Here is a 22,472-nt window from a genome sequence, read left to right as displayed (position 1 = left end):
AAAATTAAAATATACAACTTCCTGTCATGGTCACTGAGGTTTTCTGGCTCAATAATGCAGGCTGAGATTTGCTTCAGAGAGTCCAGAGCACTCATTAATAGTTCTTAGCTAACCCTAACAGTGTGTCATGCATTGTTATTTACATAAAAAAAAAATGCGTCATAACAGGATGTGTATATAATAAGTGTACCAGGATTAATGTTGGACTTACCAATTAGAACTCATGTCATCTCTGGCCAATACCAATCGCGCGCAGAGTATTCCGATGTTACCGTGCTGGCGCAGAGACCTAATTAAGGATGCAAGCATGGGCATTGGGAAAACATACTAATTCAATGCGTTTGGACATGAAGACAGGTTGCATGGATCAGAGTGATTCGGTGTAGGGGTTGAAAGTCAGCTGAGGCCAAGGCACACATGGCAGGCTGGCAATATTACTGCTGTCTTTCAGTGAAATTCTCTCCTACACACCTCCCCACACAGTGCAGTGTGAGGAGGTGTGAAGTCTCCAATCGCCACCAGATAGACACAGATGAGTCAAGAATGCACACCTGCGTCCCATGTGCTTAAGTGTGTGCAGGTGTGAGAGGTGAGAGTGTGTGTGTGTGTGTGTGTGTGTGTGTGTGTGTGTGTTTGCGTAAATGCATAATGCATGATGGTAGAAGATTAAAAAAAAGTCAGTTTATTACGATGAGGAGGGACAAAGTGTGCGTTTTTTTGTCATTTTTACACTTACACGGGTCTCTAAGTGGGATAAAGCCATATTAAGATCGGTCCAATTCGAATATACTGCAAGTATTTATAGCCATTGTGACTATTGATGCCAAAATTTCCACATAGTCATATAAGAAAAAGTACAAAGTGTACTATTCTTAGTAAACAGTTTCCATTCCTGTTACAAACAACCCGCAAATCCATTTGGGTCCATGCTGAATGTACAGCTGTAGCTAGTAAATTGTAGAAACCAATCTACACCGACAAAGACAGAACCAATAAAGCAGGAAGCCAGAGCCGGAAAAACTGCCTAGCAACACAGTGATGCGCCGCCAAAGCAACGCCAAGCCTGGCAAAGCCACCCGGTGTAAATGTCCACACCCTCCGCCGGAGAGATCCTCCTCGTTCACCGAAGAAAACTAACAAACCTGACCAAACAGGGAAAAAGCTTTAAAAACAGGCCTATAGTCCTTGCAGCATTCGAAACGATGGCTAACCAGATTAAATACATCGTACGAGGCCTCGTCTGACTTTCCGAAGGCCCTTACCATTTTATCAAACAGATGCAATGAGACGCCGCTTGGTCTGCGCTATTATAAGAGGCCTTCTCTGTTTTCCCACAGATCTTGGTTCTGATCAGCTCCGATCGTTTACTTGCTTTCCATCCAAAAAAGAGGGAAAAAAATACGTTCTGTGGCTTATGTATATGCAGCCTCAATTATGTAATTTGCGCTTGTGTTCGAGTGTGTGTTCCATAACCATGGCAACAGCACAACATATCAGCAACCGCAGAGCCGCAGTGGAGCTACGGGCACTGCCAGGGCTCTGCCAAGGCCTAATCCGTGCCAGGAGTGACATGAGCGAAGGGGAAGGGAGGAGGATACGAACACACACACACACACACACACACACACACACACACACACTGGATATCCTCCTATTCTTCTTGGCTGGAGACTCCCATGGCAATAGCAGCAGGAATCCATTCTCCACGGATACTGGGACAGCTGTGCAGATAGAGAATAAGAAGCGATCGATTCGGACTCTCTGCATAAAGCTTGAGAGAAAAACACTAAATAGTCTATAATCCTGCTCTTTAATTCCCTTCAGCCAACACCATTCTGCCAAATTTAGGCCACACAGTTCATGCAACCGGCACACTGACAAACAAACAACAAAGGGTCTTCTGGATTTATTACCCAATAAAAATTTAATCTTGTTTAGCTCGCTATAAATGTCCCTTTAGATATGTACATTTAAAATGTAAATTGAACCATCTTCTCGTGGTACTAAAAGCAAATAAAGTGAGTTAATGATTTATTTGAATCGAACGATTCGAAATGAACAGCTATCGTCAAAAATAGCTGTTCATTTCGAGACCAGGAGCAGCAGAATACCTCCGATGGTGTCGTTAATAATCTGCGAAAAAAGTGAGCAGGAGGAGAAGCCATTGGGTGGAGGAGACAACAGGGGCTCGAGAGGAATGAATAAGTAAAAGGAACACAGTGTCCCGTTGCACAACTGCCATTATAGCCGTCCGTTAGTCCCTTTACAGCAACGAGCTGAAGTTAGTACTGCCAAATTCTGTTAAAGTCTAATACCTGTCAGCAATTCACATACAAGCATAATGTTGTGTGCTTTTTGGCAAGCAGAACATTTTCTTTTTTTAAATCAGCTTTACATTTTAGTTATAATGGTTATGAAACAGTGTGATATTGTAGTTATTATTATTATTAGCATGGATATTGGTCCTGCATAAAACCTTATATACCCTTTTCCTTATGTAATATAGAGTATGTGGTTTTCTTTCTGTTTAAAAATTTGCTACCATGTACTAATCAGTCAAAGGATTCCCAGTTTTGGGATAAAAACCCTGCTCAAAAATAAATAGCTGTTCAAGTCAAAAAGGAAAAAGGAAACTGCAATGCTGATTAATCCAGTGATAACTCCACATGGGCCTAATCTGCATTACGACACTCGTTTGCTGCTTTGCCTTTGTGCCTGTATGCACAAGAACTAAAAAGCGCCGAATAAGTGAATAAGTGAGATGTTTACAAAGCAATATTTGTGAATTTACAAGCGGACTGTGCTGGATATGTGTGTATGTGTTTGCGACTTTAATTCGAAAATGTCCAACAATTCTGTTTGTTCAGAGCGTGGTTTCATCAGATTTTAATCCCCTGAACAGCTGTTTCAAATCATTTTCCAGGCCTGGGAAGTGAGAGCGAGCAAGCAGGCAAGCTGTAGATGGATTTAACATTCACCTCAGCAAATTTGACTAAATGTAGTTTTCAGAGGAAGTCTATAGGAGTTGGACGACCACAGACAAAAATATCCATTTAAAGCGCAGTGTATCGTTCATCAGCAACATCTTCACCAGGTACTGGATAAATGGATCTATAAACCATTCCGCTGAGCTCAAAATGGGCTCCCTGGTTAAAAACCAAACAAAACATAACAAAAAAATTAAAAACAATTTTTAAAAATGCATATTATGTGGAAGCTCATAGAACAAAGAAATTGATCATTTTAATTAAAGTAATGTTTTATTAAGTGTGTCCTCAATGGGAATGTTTACAAATTGTCGTCACTTTAGAGATGCTATGTACAGAATGTTCGTTTGAACAGGAACATTAGCATGCTGCGCCCTTTTAAACCAACTTAAATAGCACTGGCACACAAATGTAGTCTTATCATTTAAAGCCAAGGTAGCAGAAAAAGTTAATACAAAATTCCTGATGCCTTTTTTTTGTTTGTATTTTTGTGGTGGACATCATAAAGGCATATATGTTAGACTACTTTTTATAGTGTGTGTGTGTGTGTGTGTGTGTGTGTGTGTGTATATATATATATATATATATATATATATATATATATATATATATATATATATATATGAAAGAAAGAAAGAAAGAAAGAAAGAAAGAAAGAAAGAAAGAAAGAAAGAAAGAAAGAAAGACACTGTTAAAAAAAGTTTTTTCAAATTTGTGTAAAAACAGAGTTTTAAATACTATTACATATTGTGGATTAATTGTATTATGCATTAAATATAATAATTTAGTTGTGTGAGAAGATTTAAATAATTTGACCAAGACAGGTTTCCCTTTTGCTGAAACTCCTACATATACTACAGTAATTATATGGACCCTAAAATACTCCTAGGCAAAAAATAAATAAAAACCTTTATAACTAAATACATTGAAACTCTTAATATTAATATAAAAATTGAAGTATGAATAAAGTAATTGAACAGAGAAATCAAAATGCTTTCCTTTGGTATTTATCAGAGCAACCTTATTTGAATCCGAAATAAATGCCAAAGTTCTTTTAATAGGAAAGATATAAATTCTCTTTTAAAAAAGAAATTCAGTTAATGATCTTTATTCATTTGTTTATTTATTTGTTTGAATCTATCTGTTTAGTTATGTCTCCCTTTTTGAAAGTATCAAGAGCCTCCAAATGTTTAATTAATGCGTAATGGAAATATATCGAGCTTTTTTTATTTATTATATTTAGTACAATTGTATACCAGTAGATTATATAAAAGACATTTGCAAAATTGCTGGGAATAAACAGGAGATTGCAATTAGTCTTAAAATTAAAATAAGTCTACGCTGAAGCTACAATGGATCTTTTGTTTACTTTGGTTGCAATTTATTTTGTGTGTGTGTGTCATTTTTAGATATGTTCCAGCACTCGCAGACGGAAGTTCATCTCTCATCTAACCACTCAGAGAGCATAGTTGTGAATTGTGGCATTTCCTAATCTCCATCACGCGCCGATCCCCCGCAATCCCGCTCGCGCCGCAGTCCAGAAAAGCTTTTATCCCGTCCTATTATTCATTCCTCTGTTTACTCCCGGTCATCTCTGGCTTTTTACAGATCCGATTTATTAAATTATTATTATTATTATTATTATTGTTGTTAAGCAAGCCTTCAAATCGCGAAGCATCTGAAAGTCCACAAGCAGAGCCGGACAGTCGCGAGCGCTTTCTGCTGTAGGGGGAAAAGCGTGCATACACACGCACGCACACACGCACACGCACGCACACATGCACGCACGCACGCACGCTGAAGCAAAGTTTAGTGACACTTCAGAAATTCTTTGTGGCTTAGTGATGCCTTCAGAAGTGCGTGTGTGCAGCACGTGCGCGTTCTGGCCGCCGCTTCTGTTAGCAATTACTGTTATATAATTAATGGAAAAAGAGCGCGCGCGCTATAACGCCTTCAGACTGCAGCGTGGCCGCGTTCCGCTATAATGATGATGTGTAGTGTTAATGATGGACATTTATTAATTCAAGAGACTTTACATAAAGCTTGCATTGCACTGCACTGAGTAAAGCTCGAGGCTACAAAATAAAATGTTGAAGGAGCGTGGGGAGAAAAAGAAATATTTCCAAAAAAAAAAAAAAAACTTGCATGCACAGCAGTTTTCTCTACATCCTAAAAGAAAGAAAAAGAATTCTTGGTCCAAGTACAGGAGAAGCCGGAGGCCATTTGGTAATGTTATAATATTATATATTTATTTTTCCAGTTACATTTTACTCACTAATGCCGTTTCACCTGGAGCGAAGGAACTAAAGGGTTCAATGAAACATAAGCTGGTAAATATGTGGATTTTAGGCAAAGGAGATAAATCTGCCCTGATCCGCTTACAGAAACAAAACCAAAGCTAGAAAAACTCACAAAATGAAAGGTGTACTAAATGTCCAGCCTGTGCCTGGTTCATCTGAATAAAAAAATGTGCAAATCTTATCTACCTATACATAATAAACACTAAGACTCTATTCAATTACCTCTGCACCTATCTGTCATTTCAGCTGATCATGGCCACGGAAGAAAGAAAAATTATTCACTGCTGAATTATACTGTTTCACTCAATTGGTATGCTAACTATTGTTCTAAGTATTGGAAATGGAAACCAGACCACAGCCTGCTTACCAAATGAACCGGGAACAGAGGCATGTGAGCAAAACTGTTTTAATAAAACCACTGTAAAATCAGGAATAAATTACACATCAATGGATGCGACTGTCCGCCGTTGCATGAATAAAAACCAGCGTCTCCAGAAATGACCTACATTTCTGCTGTAAATCTTCATAAAACGGTCGTGCATGTGCCGAAAGCCAGCTATTTGTCCCACATGCTGTGCAGTAAAAAAAAAAAAAAAAAAAGTGCTGCAGCTCTGACAAATGCAAGCAGAACAGTTAAATACAAGTACAACCATTTGAGTTAGACAGGAACCTAACACATAAGCACACCGTACTATTTCAGGACAAAACTCAGACAAAGTGTACACGAGTGTTTAGAAAAGTTGACAAAGACAAAACGCTCGCTTGCTGTTTGACAGAAAAGAAGACGTTGCGGTGGATATATGTGGCAAAACAGACAGTTTGTCGTTTGTCCAGCTGTAAACCTTAGGTGTCTTCCCCACACACACTCGCCTCAAAAAATTCACAATCACAACTCTGAATCAGACCATTCTACACACAAGCACAATAAGCATACTAAAATACATTTGTGTATAAACCTTATAAATGAGGGCGAATGTACATATATGCATCAGAGTTTGTAATGAAGGAAAGCATAGTCAATAAACCTGAAGTTGATGCTGCTATAATAATAAATCTAGTTTTAAGATCATTTTGTATAGCGCCTTCCTGAGCATAAAACATTGTGCAAAGAACAGAAATCATTTCCAAAATGCCATTAAAATGACTGATCTGAAGAAGAAACCTGGTCCTTCGACCAGTCCTGCGGTAAGAATTAAACAAACTGATAACTATCTAGGCCTTAAGTGTTATTATTAAAACACGCTGTCGATCACCAAGTGCTTGTCTTCATCCACAATTCTTGCGTCTTATTTATATAGTGTGCGTAGAACTCGTTTCCTTTATATTGAAGTGGAAATGCACTCAATTGTGAAAGTGAAAAATAAAACACACACGGGTGTGGGTGAGTTCAAAAACTTCATAATTCAGCTACACACATCAAAATATTCATGTCACAAATAAAACAAGCTGTAGAAATGAACCTGGCAGCATATAAAAGTTAACAGATTTAAACACACACACACACACACACACACACACACACAGGTGTTCGTCCATAGAGTACATATTACAAATTTATATACAGCACGTAACATAAATCATTACTGCTCTTATATATATATATATATATATATATATATATATATATATATATATATAAACTTTTTTTTTTTTTTTCCTAAATCAAACTATAGATTTGACCAATCTGCCTGTAAATGCATTAAAAACCCTTCCAAAAACTCTGCCTCGCAAAAGTGATATATTATCTGAATGCATTCATGCATGGAACAGTTCATTCATGATGTATTCGCACAAAACAATAGCCAGTCTCTGCATGTCACAACAACAACAACACAACTTTACAAACACTTCAAATGCAACGCACCATTCATTATTTTGCATGCCAAAAAAAGACAGTGGCAGTGACCTTTGGCTTGTTCAAAAAAAAAAAATCAGCAATGAGTTAGTTATCTAAGGGACTGACGATCCAAAACACACACACACACACACACACACACGATACAAACTTGATCAGCGATCTGCCAAAGCGCGTTGCGTTTTCCTTTATGACACACTTATGATACTTATGATTTTTTTAAATTTTTACTAAACTTAACACCCCCAAAAAACGAGCTGTAACTTTAACGTCTGGCTGTTCTCTCGCTCTTTCTCATTTTCTTCTCCCTCCTTCTTTTTTTTTTAAATATTATGAAATAGAAATCGAGCGACGCGCCATTTTCTCTCACAACCATGTTGCAGCGAAACGCCTACAAAAAAGTTATTAGTAGGAAACTTAAGTAGGAATCGCAGTACAGACGCGCGAGCCCGCGCGCGCTGCTGGTGACAAGGAATAAGAAAAGAAACGCACAAATAAAAAAAAGGCACGAAAGGGGAAATACAGGAAAATAATAATAATAATTTGAAAAAAAAAAAAAAAAGCTTCGAAGCTCAAAAGAAAAACGCCAGCGAATGAAAGAAGAGTGAGCATGGTGTTTACCTGTGTTAAGCAGTACGGGGAGTACATGGTTATTGCGTTAGAGAGGGAATTCACGGAGCTTATTGCAGATGGAAGGCAGTCGGCCGCGGTCGCTGCATTGCAAGTTCGCCGCGCTGCCTCGCTCCCTCCACGCCGCACTGCTAAAAAACCCCGCCTAGGCGACTCAAAGTGAAAGCTAAACGCACACACACACACACACACACACACACACGCGCGCGCACACTCTAAAGTTTGGAAGAGAGGGAACTTTTTCCTTTCCCTCCCTCCCTCCCTTCCTCCTTCCCTTCTTCCCTCCCTCCCTCTCTCCCTCTCTCTCTCTCTCCTTCCCTTCTTCCCTCCCTCCTCTGACTTCCTCTCTCCTTTTCTCTCTCCCCCATGATTTCCAACACCAAACGGTTGAATCAAGGTCGTATTTGGGGGGTTTATGTGAAAATACCATGCTGAAGCTTCGGTATAAATCACACGGACGTGTTGCTTAAACACAGGGAGAACTGGAAGGGGGGAAAAAGCTGAAATGATACCTTCATAAAGGGAAAGTTCTCGAGCATTTTGCAGCCACATTTCACTCTAAACAGAGCTGAAGGAACATAATCCATCTATTCAGATATCTCATTATCTACATATGCACAATGATGTCATGGATATATATGTTGGAGGCAGCTGAGGGTTTCATGTCTATATAACTTTTTATTTCTTGAGCGATTTGTATTCAAACTGTCGAGTTGTTTTGCCAGATTGACATTATTTCAATCTGCTTGTTTTCAGGAATGGATTTCAATCTGTTCAGTTTAACGTGACCAGGCAAAAAGTATAATAATTATACAAACTCAATAATTAACAGTAACAACAAATGTAGAAAGAAAGAAAGAAAGAAAGAAAGAAAAAAAAAAAGAAAGAAAAACAGAACACGGTTCTAGACTATAGCATGCATAAAATAAATTGGCATTTAATACAACGTGTAAGCATTTTTAGCTCTATATTTCCATCCATTCTGGGAGACGTGACATCCGAGGCGGTTATCACGTTTAAAAAGCTGTCCAAATTGATCTCATTTAATTCTATGCTCCCTGTGTCATATTGTGTGGCGTTTAATTTACAATGAGGGAGAAAAAAGTGTGAAACTGGTCAGCAAACTGGCAATCATACAATGTTTAATTTTACAACATTTCAGATCGATGTACATTACTGATTTGTTAATAATATTTGTTTTTAAAGCAAGTAAGGTAAAGAAGTCATCGTAGCATGTTTTGATCGTTTAAATCTCAATCAAATAAAAGTTGCTTTACTGCTTACTGTCCCAAATTTATATACTATGTGAACATATTTAATTATAGGATATAAAAAAGGTCATTATAATCATATGTGTATAATAGAAACAATAAATACAAGCAAGTTGCATATATGCCTTGATGCGATATGTCGAAAAGAATGCAAATGAGATGCAAGGGTATGTCATACAATCATACTGTAGAAATGCACAATTTTATCAGCCAAAATACGTCAGGTGTGCACTAATAATAGTAACGAATGCATCTAAAATCCAAAACTACGCTTTGCGCCATGCAGTAGATATTAAAACAGGCACTAAAGGGGAAAGAAACCGGAGTTGTGGAGGCTGTGCCTGGGTGGGGAGGCTTGGAGGGGGTGAAGTCATTGTGGGGAAGCAGAGCTGAAGTTTGGAACTGACAGCCGAGGCCTCGGGATTTATGAGGCCTGCTGCCTGCACAGCACCACCACAAGCCACTGCAGGGGAAACAACAAGCAACGCCAGCGCTGTGTGGCCAATTACCGCACACAGCCAAAGGAGAGAGGGAACGATGTTAGGAGCAGCCGGTCAACGGCAGTAGAAAGCAAGAGGGGTGTGTGACTGTTTTGTGCGTGTGGCATGGGTTAGGCCAAGCCACATCAGCTGTAGATAGTGTACTTGATTAAAAGTCGGTATTGGTGCGCGGTCACTGGCATAAACAGTGACCATGCTTGACCCTTGAGATTGCGCACATCAGTGGCCCTAAATAGGGCATGTGTTTTATTGCGGATAACCATCTCGAAACGCGGAGATGTTCTAAAACTCACTTGAGACCGTGGGAGAGTATCATTTCTTTTGCCACTTCTAAATAACGAGGCGTTTTTGTGGCAAAAAACAAAACCAGGCTGAGGGAGATTAAGAAAGACGATTTTCCTTCACTTCACCCAACACTTACGAGCGCTCATGTAGCATCACTCCCTAAATGAGCCCAATGTTTAGTGGTCAGAGAGAATGAAACGCTCGTTTACTAACACATGGCTAAACCATATGCCGGGCCTCGATTAGGAGCAGTCAGCCATCTTTCTTACGAGGCTAAAATGCACATGTTGTTTGATTGCACAGCAGTTATGTGCACGTTGCAGCCAGCATCTGCAAGGTGTTACATTTACTGAATTACAGTTAAACCCTGCACATTAAATATTACAATTTATCTTGCACACTCCTGGTGATTTGAGAAAAATAGGCCAATTTTTATAGTTTTTTTTTAAAGGGCTTGTCGGACTGTTAAAAGTTGTGATAAATGTGTAATATAGTGAAGAGATCAGAATTAGGAAGCTTTAGATCTTTAGCGGGATTCAAAACTGTCACAAATTTTCTCAGTGTCAGCAAGCTCATGGATACCTCTTGATATCTTATATCACTTTGAAATGCCCCACCTCTTCCCATTTTTTCTACCAATCATGTTTTCCTGTTTTCCCTCCATTTTCAGCTTGTCTCTGCACCTCGAGACATTTGATACGTTAGAGCAAGCCAGATTTTCTTTGAGAAACTTGGCAAAAGCTGCCTGCTGGAAACAAAAAGAAACAAAGAGTTGAAAACCAGCTCCCAGCTCATTAACAATCTCATTTTCAGTCATCCGCAGGCTCCTAGCACTATCCCTCCTTCCCTCCATCTCTTTATACCATCCTCCTATTTTTATGGCCATTTTATTTTACTCTCATTGCTGTAAATCCAAATGAGCTTGCAGTGCGGAATTTTTAAAAGCGAAGCGCTGTTCTTTTCGGCTGTATGTAGTAGTTTTTAGAAGCCCCTTGCCTCTCATTCCCTCCCCTCTCTCACTGTGGGCTTCTCATTTTATACAAGTGCGCTGCACATTATCGTTATAATTTTCATTCCCACGAGAGAGCAAGGCTTCGGCGGAGTTGTAAGGTTTCTTTTTTTCCCTCCCTGAAAGTGAGTGTGGAAATAATGACGGTAATGGCTTGCAGCTGAGGAGAGCTGTGAATGACATTATGATTGTGGCGCAATTAACAAGAGTATAAAAGTGCACTGTCCGTCACTGTAATTACAGCTGACACAAATAACAAATCAATAATAACAACAATAGGGATAATAAGAATTTCAGTAACAGGGAAAATAGTAATAATGAGGCATACCCGGTAGGAATCAGACACAACGAAGCATTCCGGCATCCCGGGACCTCTGGATGGGTCTTCATTCACCAGAAATGTTTCGGTAGCCTGAAACAGAAAAGAAAGATATTATAAATACAATGCTGTCCATTATAACACATTATCTCGAATATGATTATGGTTTTGAGGAACAAATTTGAAATTTGAAACAACACTATTATTTCTGCTGTCTTTCTAATTATCCTGCAGTTACCAGCAAAAACACTTCCTGCATGATTTCTCTGCGTTTAAACAGCCACTCTGAATAGAACCACCCATTTTAACAAGACATCACACTGTAAGCAGCCTTTGTGCTCTACAGCCCAGGTGCTTTTGTGAGTTTCTGTGCATGTCTGTCTCGGTTTGTTTGGAAATAGCCCCCTCAATACCACCGTGTCTGCCACACTCAGCCGGCCCAGAGAGCCCGACTGGTCCCGGTCCACACCTGCTGACTTTCCAGTATGTCTGTGACTTATTGGGCACCCCAGCACTCACACAGCGGGCCCTTTCTTCCTAATCGACCGTCAAGGTGGTTTGTTTTCGCTGAGTGTTGATCCCATTCATGCCAGTTCATTTGTATGCTGGGGAAGAGCCTTGCTGGGACCAAGGTCTGAATACGCTCTCCTTTCCCATTTTAGCCATTAGTAGAATTATGTTAAATCACAGAGAAAAGCATGGAATAAAGCCAGGATATATGGCATGTCTGCAACTAGCAGTGAGTCTCAAGATTTGGCCCGTTGAATTAAACTGTTATATGATCAGTGTGTATAGCAAGAAAAATTGTCCCACAGAAGTACACAGAATTGTGTGTAAGCACACACCCATACTTATTTCATTATACAGGATCTCTGACGCAACTCAGCTTTAGCTCGACGCCAAAAAATCACTGAATTTAACCAATCAAATGTGCATCAAAGTTGAATGAACGCATATAGAAATGTTTAGGGCTCACACGTAAATACGTAGATATAGCATTAAAATAACAGACATGCATGCAGACACACACACACACACACACACACACACACACACAGCACTATAATAAGTCCCAGACACTGGCTAACCGAGCTGTGGCTGCAACACAAGCTATTCATATCCACAGCAATGAGTGGTTACAGGCACTTTCCCTTTCACTCTTTCAGGCCTCTACAGAGCTATGAATGTCTAAATATGCATTCAAAGGCAAGCTGATTAAACTGCACTCCTACATTATAGCACTCAAGTACTTCTCAATCCATCAATCCAGGATCAATCCATACACTTTTTTGGAAGTATAGATTTCTTCGCTAATTCAGGCATATCTTCGCAGTCATAACAGACAACATGGAGTAGATGATTATTTAACAATTCTATAAGCATTTCTATGTAACCAACACCGTCTATATCACCAGTATACAGCAAAGACAATCTATAAATTCAATTACACAATTGCACATGATATTTTTCCCTCAGTCAGTATACAAGACCAAAATAAGAATATATTTTTGAGGGGATTATAATTATTTAGTAAAAATGTATTTTTATTGAGTATAGCTAATAAGAATTACTCAATATGCACACCAACAGTGTGGATCTTTTCAATGTTGGTGCAAATCAGACACTGATCTGCCAATGAAACATATCGGACATTAAAAAGGATGACTGTATTAATCTTTATTCAATTAAAGATTTAAATATTTAAATATTTTAAAATAGGGAAGTGTTTTAATAGAAAAAAAGATAGAGTTACTGAAAAGTAAGATTGCCACATAAACATCCAAGAATTTGACATAACTGTCCACAGACAAAAAAAAAGTAAACAAACAAAAAAAATACAGTACTTTGGTAATCTGATAGTGCTGGTAAGCCATATAGGTGTGTACTTCTTACTTAATACAATGCTAATAAGTGGTGCATGCAAACATAAAAAATCAATACAGATATGCTTCTGAAGCTAAAGGACCTATTTTAATAATATTAATAGAGACAGCTAAATTAATCAGATCACAAAGTAAATACTTGCCAGCTGTCATGCCCTTGTCATCACCCGCTGCATATTTTAAAGTCTTGGTTTGTGAGTGCTTTTGATGCATTTATGTATAACTGCATCACTGTGCAACACAACAGTAAATAGATGGTTGACAAAAGAATTCGTCCACACTTAAGTGAGAATTTGCTTTGTTTATTGTCTGATGCTTTATCTATTTTAAAAAAGAAAATGCTACGTTATAATTATGGGTTGTTTGTTCCTTACCCTGAAATTATTATCTTTGTTTTTTCCAAAACTGCACATTCTTTACACATTGTTGTCTAACTTTCAACTTCTGTGGCAACCGAATAAGCATTTTACACTGTAATGATGTATTATGCATATGTCTATGTAAATTCACTTACTTTATTTTAAAGTATCACGTGTTGTTAGTCAAAACAAACTTATAACTTGAAAGATGTAGCCATACAGAAGGTGTTTGCCATCATATAATACTACTACTAATAAAATTAATCATCATCATCATCATCATCATCATTACTAGTAGTAGTAGAAGTAAAAGTCAGCTAAATGCTATTATGTCACCATACAACCTTTTCCCCTATTTTGATATTTGTACATTAGCTGTAGCTGCATCATTCTATGTATAGTGCTGCTGCTACAATAATTGGTTGATTTGTTAACTGCATGAATTGCCATACATCGGTTTTTCTCTCTGTCTTTCCGGCCTAGATTGCCTTCACACTTAAAAGGGGCATCATCTGCCTGAGTCGGTGCTGATTATTTGATGTTGTTCCCTGTTGTACTGTCCCGTTTTTTCCCCTTCTGTACATTTATATGGAGGCTTGTATCAAATATATATGACAGTCCTTTTTGTAATATAATATATACATACACACAAAAAAACAGCCTATCTACATTCACATGTTACGACCACACAGATGCATTCCAATGGCTGCTACTAGGCACCCAGTCATGGCACTGAATAAATCACAAATCTGTTCATAATCTCTTTACTACATCGGTCTTGCTACACAAACAACAGCCCATGAGACCGAATACAACAGTGTTCCCCCTTTATATATATATTATTATTATTTTATTTTTTTACGTAACATCACAGAACCTCACCATCAAGTTGGAAATAATCAGCACCACTGTGGTCCTCTTGTGCTTTGTTGCACAGTTGGAGAGGTTGGAGAGGAAATCCACAGGATGCTTACATGCCCATTGACTCTCTCCAGATTTAACAGGTAATATGGCAAATATATCAAAGGCAAAAAGAGGAGGAGAGAGATGATAAACCTGTTTATTAAAAAATTTTAGAGTTGGGGGTATATAAAAGGAGAAGTGCATGCCGTGTGAACATTTGCCAGGGCCACTTCAGGGAAAAATGCTGGAAAAATGTGATATTTCATACCTACATCTCTGGAGAAGAGGGCAAAAGAAAAATGAGCGGAGTGGGGCATATAATAGTCAAATAAAGGGGAGGTGTCAGTAGGAGACTGCTTATTGTTCGTTGGCAAGGCTGTCAAAACTGGGAATGCTTTTACAATTGCCTTCTGTATAAGCATTGTGGTCTGTATTGGCAGTAATGTACGATCATGAAGTATTATGCACAATAAAAAATTGCACTGGATATCCAAAACATTTCACGGAACACTGTGGAACACACAAGACTCTCTGGAAGTCTCTGGAACACTGAGAATGCAATTGACTGGGGTAAGACATGTGTGAACAGAAATCGGTATGCTACATGAAAAGAGTGCATCAAAATGATCCTATGCCATGCTGATATCTTTTGAGATGGTGATGTTAAGTGACAAAAATAAAGGAGCAAATAAATTGGTAAAATAACGAGAAGAAGATGAGAAATTGGTGAATCTTTTAAAATACGGATATTCTTTAGACATTCTTTTCTCACATGAATGAATCATCAGGCTGTGATATTAAACACCCTCTGCATGAAACAAGGAACATGCGAATAAGGCAAAAAAAAGAAAGATTTAAAGCTGCGATCTTCAATCACACAAACGACAAAAAATAACTAGTAAAAATGTCAGTAATGGGGGAAAAAAAGTGTTACAAAATTCAACCTTGTACAAAATTTTTAAAAGTTGAACAATTGCCAAGATGATCAACTGATATATATACATCAGGCTTCCCATTTTCCATATTTGGTTTTTGCTTACTCTATAACCTATTGCTTATCATGACCCCTTAGCATCCATTTACTCCTCTAGCTCATTGTTTTCCCTCTGCTCCTTACATAGTCTTGTATCTTTTAATAATAATTCTGAGCCACTCTCCTCACTGTTCTGTACATCCTCAGCCGTACTGAAGACTCAACAAACACTGTTTTATTTTATTTATTTTTTTAATTTTCTTAATATTTTCTACATTTTTTGTATTTAGTATTTTGTGGTATTTTTTGTAATATTGATCTATTTCCCATTACCTAGCTCTTTTTATTGTATACTGGAGCCTTTGATCTTTGATAAAGATAAAGGGAAATGAAAAATACCCTTTATTTTTCACAGACATTACATCACAGTGACATTTTTATTCCCGTATCCCAGCTTGCTCGTAAGTTGGGGTCAGAGCGCAGGGTCAGCATTGATATGGAACCCCTGGAGCACAGAGGGTTAAGGGCCTTGCTCAAGGGCCCAAAAGTGGCAGCTTGGCGATACCAGGGCTTGAACCTGTGATCTTCTAATCAGCAACCCAGCACATTAACCAAAGCACAGTTTAGCAAATGTAAACACATCACTACCCAGATACTTCCATATAACAAAAAACTATGCCAAACACAGTATTTCCAGTAGTATGCAGCACTAGCAAATCAAGAGCTATTACCCTTTTGTGAAAAGTATGATGGAACTCCTGGATATTTGGCAAAACTTTCTAAACACTATATGATAAAAATTTTATAGATAAAAATCTGAATACAGATGTAATCCCCCTTTGCTGTTACAAAAGACTCAAGTCTTATGGGAAGGCATCCCACTAGATTTTGCCCAACAAGAGCATTGATGTGTTTAGGCACTGATGGTGAGACATGACACCTGAGGCACAATCAACATTCCAGTTTCTCTCAAAGGTGTTTAATAGGGTTGATGTCAGAACTTTATGCAAGCAACTGGAGTTCCTCCACTCCATACGTAGAAAACCAGGTTTTCACAAAGCTTGCTTTATGTGCAAAAGCTTGTCATGTTTGGGTGTTTTAGTTCCAATGAAGGGAAATTTTTATATTAATATTACAGCCTACAAAACAATCTTACTATTTCTATGCTTTCAGCTTTGTGGCAACACTTTGGTCAAAACCTTCATATGGGTGTCATGCTCAGGTGTTCATACAGTGCCTTTGACTCTCCTCTTAATGAGCTAATGTCTTGAGTCCTGTAGCTTGGCTCTGTTCATATTAGCTGTCCTCATTTAAATGATTTACACTAATGCATGTTATTGGATAAACTGCAACAGATGATTTTCTAGATGTGATTACTCATGTTTACACAACTAGAGTTGCTCAATGACCATCATTTTTCATATATTTATGAGCTCTCTAACAGTATTTTTTTGTATACTAACAAAATTTTTTTATGATTGCGCAATCACTACGTGGTCTGCCTGTTGATGGCTGCTTTGCCAGACCTATAATTTTTTGCTTTCAGTTCCTTATTTCATACTGTGTAAAAGATACATCCAATAGGATACAGGCCCACTTCATTTCCCTGTGTTGCTCACAGGTCTTGCTTCTTGTTGTGTTTTACTTTTGTGCTTAGCTAGCATCGCTCACATGCCCTGCTTCTCCTCTCAGACCATGTGTCAGTAAGAAACCTGTTTCCTGCCTTCTCACCACTTCTATTCAGTCTCTAGTGTTGGTTAAAGTCTTTATCCCGATACAGGTATATTCACTTTCTTTGTCTCAAACGCAAGTTTCAAGTTGTGGATACTGTTTGCAAATCACTTTCTACAGTGAAAAATATTTATACCACTACACAAAAAGATTTTAAGATACACATTTAATGATGATAAAAAATTGTTCTGTACAATTACCTCCGGATATTGTGTAAATATATATATATGCACTGAGTACTTCATTTTTGCTATTCTGTCCACATTTTCTCTACTGTTGATCCTATGGCTTAAAGAGAAGAAGCACATTTTAGGACTTTGTTTTAGGGACTTGAAAAGAAGTACACTTTTGGTAACTCTGAGAAAGAGGAAAAGGTAGACTAAAAGTAAAATGGTTGTATTTGCACTCAAATAGTTTAACCTTATCAATTAAAAGTGTGCAAAAAAAGAAAAGTGCTTTTATACTTTTTACATGTACATTACAGCAAAGTGAAATTCTTTCTTTGTATATCCAAGCAGTGATAGGAAGCTGGGGTCAGAACGCATGCTCAGCCAGGTTACAGTGATTGTTAAGAGCCTTGCTCAAGGGCCCCGAGAGTGGCAGCTTGGCGATACCGGGGCTTCAACCGGGTAACCAATTGTAGCCTATTTAATACCTTATTGAATTATTCAAGAGATGATGTGTACACGTTGTCTACAAATCAAAAAGCCATATATCATCTCTAATAACATCATTATCAAAATGCACTGAACTAGTATTCATTTCAAGATTCAGTCTGTGTGAAATATTTTTTTCTTCTAGACTTTCTTATATTCTTGCTTTTACAGTCAAATTTTAATTCAGTAAATAACTAAGATTCAAACAGCCACAGATTGTAATGGCTCCACCCATTTTAATCTGTTCTCCACCTTAGCTGCATTTAAAGGTAGACACTTACTAAAATAATTTTGTATTCAATAAATTCCTATTGCACTGGCTAGCATATATACACAAGTTTGCTTGAGAATGAGATTATTATATAAATCTAGAAATCTTATTAGGTCACTGATTTAAACATCATTCCGTGCACCACATAAATATCTGAATCCAAACAGGAGCCCCCAGAGGACCTCTGAATGGAACTTCAAACCTCCCTTCACATTTCCTCACATTTGGCTGAGCATTCCTTTACAATAACACCAGGACAAATCTTTCCTTACCAATCTTGCTCACTCTATTTAATCTGATGCAAAAAATGTGCAATTTACTTGTATCCCGTCTAAGGAAAGTTCCCAGAATGTATTTAATCTTTGATCTGTTAATCTATGGTTAATGGTAGATCCAAGTGATGCCATTGCAAACCTTCATTGCCCTATCCAGCTTTCAGCCAATGAACCTAAACCCATGCAAGAGGAACCATTTGGAAAACTTACTAATTGATGTCAGGCGAAGAACTAATAGCCGACAACCTTACTCTTAAACCATGCAGTCATGAATGTGAAGATGACTTGTAACAAGAAGCTTATATGTTCTTTCTGCAAAAATCAGTTGAGGACTATTTTGCCAAATTGGAGGATATGGAACTCTTCCATATGGCTGCCAGTCTTGAACTGGCGTATTGGTAAAGAGCAGCACACCATCAAGTATCACCTCACTAAAAAAACAGAGTCTCTCACTCTCTATCCCAAAGTAAATGTCTGTAATAATCACACATGTTTGACCAAACATCCAAAAATTTTCCTACTTGAAAATTCTGTCCAACCCCCACCAGTGGCAAAAAGAATCACAAGATGCCATTATACTTAAGTCTTCCATCTTAAGCAAAGAATACTGACCATTTGTCTTGAGATCGAAAACATACATGTCTAAAATTGTAGGAACTATAGGGTTATATGAACTTGCTGTATACCTGCAACCTGTTAGTTAGAGGTAAGAATGTCAATCAATAAATTAATGGAAATAAACTATAATCTTTTTTAACATTGCAAGTTTTTGTTGTTTTAAACACACCATATTCTGCATATTAGAAAATACTTCAGAATAATAATTTAAAAATATGTTGCCACAAATTGTATGTAAATTACGTGCCTCTCCGAGTCTGCACATAATTCTTTTGAGGTTCAATGAAAAAAATACATTTAATATTATTTTAGTCTAAATTTCACCAAGCATGCTGTGAAGTGTGACTATTTCAACAGTAATTACAGGCTGAATGTGATCTTGGAACTTTTTGCACACCCTTGATATTAGCATGTTATCAGAAGGGGACATCATTTATGCGAAGACAGAAATAGCAGGAACAACTGACATTATAGAAGGAGAAGAGTTTATGATACAAGTAAATACACTGCCAAACTCAGAACTTCGGAATGGAATCAGTTGCGATGTACAGCAAAGCAACTTAGATGCATCACTTTACATGCAGAAAGCCATCTTTGTTTTTCTGGAACATCTACATATTAAAGTCAATCCTAAGCAAACTGTTTTAAGATCTCTCTCTCTCTCTCACACACACACACACACACACACACACACACACACACACACACACACACACACACAGATGAGATGCAAATTAAGTGGAAGACAAATGTTTGATGAAAATATATCGTTATGCCAGCTCTAGGTTTATTCTGACATGTATCCAGTAGTACAATAGTGTAAGCTGTCTGCTTTGAACTATCAAAAGTGTTTTAGTTTTGACTGTTGTTTGAAAGCAAGTAATTAAAGGCAGCTCTGTCCCTGATTTATTAATTTTTATTTATTTATAATTTTTTTTTTTTATCCCAAGTGCAGCCAAATACTGAATACACTCCCTCACTTCCTTTAAGATTGTCCTATTTGGCCTGGTGCCATTTATAAAAGCAAGTAAACAATTAATTATCCATATTAATGTGTCGATATACTGGCCCATCTGGAGGTCCACTGCAGCTTCAAGGTTATATTTCAAAAGTAAACACAGTCGAATGTGGGCGATGCAATCACTCCTCACAGTTCCAGACAGATCCAGAGCCAAATGACACATAGTCAGTTCAAAATCATTAGGATTTAAAGACAGTGAAGCATTGGCATGTACATTTTAGGTTTTGTTTTCAGTGATAATAAATAATTCATACAATTCTATCAGAATGAATAGCTAGAAAGAAACACACTTCCAAAAAATAGTTTTTATAGGTCTTGGGTAAGCTTGGTGACCCTCAAAATCTGGATACCTCTTCAGATATTTCAGTACAGAGGAAGCAATTTGCTGAAGATGTGTCTGGGGAAGAGTATATCTAATCGTTCTCTGAAGTGCTATTATTTTGCACAGTGTGCAGAATTATAATACAATAATTCAATTAGCAGAAATGAACTTCAAGTCCAGCCAACATCCTATATTTTATAGTCTTGTTGGCATCTTTACACTAGTTGGAGTGATCAGGCCCTGGATTTTCGTATGAACTTATTTCCCCTCAATAAACAGTTTTGAGTGATTTATAGAAAGGGAAATAAAACTTTTTTTTTTATTATTGTAATGACATTGACAGTGCAGACATGTGACACGCAGAAACGTTTGTTCTCAAACAGACGCACCGGCGCTCGCGCTGTCGTAATAAGAACAATTCGGGAACGCGCGCAGCGTCAACATGCAACTACGGCGGCCGACACGCGCCAGACTCGACCCTGCGGGAGCGTTTCAAATAATGGCAGGATAGACACAAGTGCATGTCATTCAGATCACTCTGTATGATCGAGAAAAAATTAATAAAAATCCATGGCAATTCAAATAGCCACAATATAAGCAGACTTGAAGAAGACTGGGATTTTACGATGCTCTTAGCCTTATTTATTTTTATTTTACAGCCCCTGTTTTTTAACCATCTGATCCTGGTTAACAGATCGAGCTAAACAAACAAGACCACAAATGGATCAAGTAAAAAGACCACAGTGTAAAGCTGTTTTTCCTGGTGGTTAGACAAGTCTTCAATGACAACTCGGGGTGCTGTGCAGTTTACTTTGTAGATAAACTTATTATTACCAAACCCCAGGCATGCCAAGCCACTGACAGCGCGCTCTTTTGAACTGCCAGCTTTCCTGCACACATTCCCATGACTCAGGCGAGCTCGAGTCGCACATCTGACCGCTTTAAATCCCAAGTGAGAAAATATTTTCTTCAGAACAAAAATAGACTCAATCGCTCTGTAAGTAAACTCGGCATTAAACTCGGCAGGTCAACAAACAAACACACTAATTGACATGTAAAAAACAAACACGATCATTGCTGCACGGTTCTGCAGAGCGCGTGCGCGTGTCTTTAAAGCAAGTATTCTCCGAAGATCCCTTCGCGTTATTCTGCATCACATTGTAAAACACGAATAAAGAGAACAAAGTGTTAATTTACACAGCAGCACGTACCATCGTGGAACGGGGAAAAGTGCCAACAGTCTCAAAGACCCATTTTTCCTCCTTCAGACAAAAAAAAAGTTTCCAAAAAAGTGTCGGAGAGGCAGCGCGAACGGCTCGGTTTTCTTCGGGTGATACCGGAAGCGAAAGGAGCGTTATTGCGGGATGACCTGCGGGGCGCCGAACATTTTACAAACCAAAGTACTACTTGACATGCGCTCTCTGGATGAAGAACAGGGATGCACGGGAATTTATCCGAGCCAGATATTTTTTTTTTTTTTTTTTTTTTTTAGGTCTCGGTCCTGTTTCCTTTATGTCGGCGAGGTAAGTCCGTGTCCGGTCAGCGGTGCGAACAGCGTGCCACAACTTTCTGCTTTGAGCTGATTGGGAGGGGAAAAAAAAGAGAGAGAGATTCTGTCGCTCTCAGGGCTCGATCTCCATCCCTTTTCACCGGACACCTATCTTCCTTCCCTCCTCTTGCTTTTCAGTTCAGAGAGAAACGGCGAAATGTCGGGTGGCAGAAATCACGGCGCGCGCACCCGGCGCGCTCCCCGAACGCGCTGTTTGGACGGCGCGTTAACGGCGCTGATCCCGGCTCGCGCGCGCGCGCACGAATGTGCTTCAACAATCGGAAAGCGCAGTTTGCACTAAAAATGAAATAAATAAGAGGCGCACACACGCACAAAAAAAAAAAAAAAAAAAAGACAGCAACAACTAAATAACGCGATACACGGTAACAACAGTGATGGCGGCCCGGAGACAGGAGCTGGTGAATTATTAATAACCGAGAGCGGCTTCGCAGTCTGTCGCGTTCCGCGCGTGAGCCGATCGACAGCTGGGGGGTTTAGGGGAATTAAATACGGGCTCGGAGTGAAGCACGGAGGGCAGGGGATTACCATTCACCGGCAATGGCTATGTACAACGAGAGCGAGAGGGGTGAGAGAGAGAGAGAGAGAGAGAGAGAGAGAGAGAGAGAGAAAGAGGGGGGCAACTAATGCGTGCAGCAAACGCAGGGTTCGGAGTTGAGGTTATAACAAAGATGTTAAAGTATGAACTCCATATTCCAACATGCAATATACATGCAGATTCATGCATATATTTTATT

General features: G+C 38.6%; 1 protein-coding gene across 6 annotated transcripts in view; it reads right to left on the bottom strand.

Moving 5' to 3' along the window:
- The window catches only part of nfixb (nuclear factor I/Xb), a 132,436-nt gene extending 110,178 nt beyond the window's left edge, over positions 1 to 22,258 (bottom strand). For 4 of the 6 annotated variants that reach the window (XM_046866707.1, XM_046866716.1, XM_046866710.1 and 1 more), the window contains exons 1-2: positions 11,395 to 11,430; positions 11,166 to 11,249 (exon numbers count right to left, since the gene is read on the bottom strand). In XM_046866707.1, coding sequence (XP_046722663.1) covers positions 11,166 to 11,249; positions 11,395 to 11,415 — 105 coding nt within the window. In that variant the 5' untranslated portion in view covers positions 11,416 to 11,430. Of the gene's footprint in view, positions 1 to 7,763; positions 7,991 to 11,165; positions 11,250 to 11,394; positions 11,431 to 21,379 lie in introns of those variants that run through there. The other 2 variants (XM_046866709.1, XM_046866714.1) reach the window with 2 other exon arrangements.
- Between the last annotated feature and the right edge of the window lie 214 nt (positions 22,259 to 22,472).

Source organism: Silurus meridionalis, chromosome 14 (assembly GCF_014805685.1).
Source record: "Silurus meridionalis isolate SWU-2019-XX chromosome 14, ASM1480568v1, whole genome shotgun sequence".
Lineage (NCBI taxonomy): Eukaryota > Metazoa > Chordata > Actinopteri > Siluriformes > Siluridae > Silurus > Silurus meridionalis.
The sequence above is the reverse complement of the archived record's forward strand: the minus strand, read 5'-3'. Positions and strand labels throughout refer to the sequence as shown.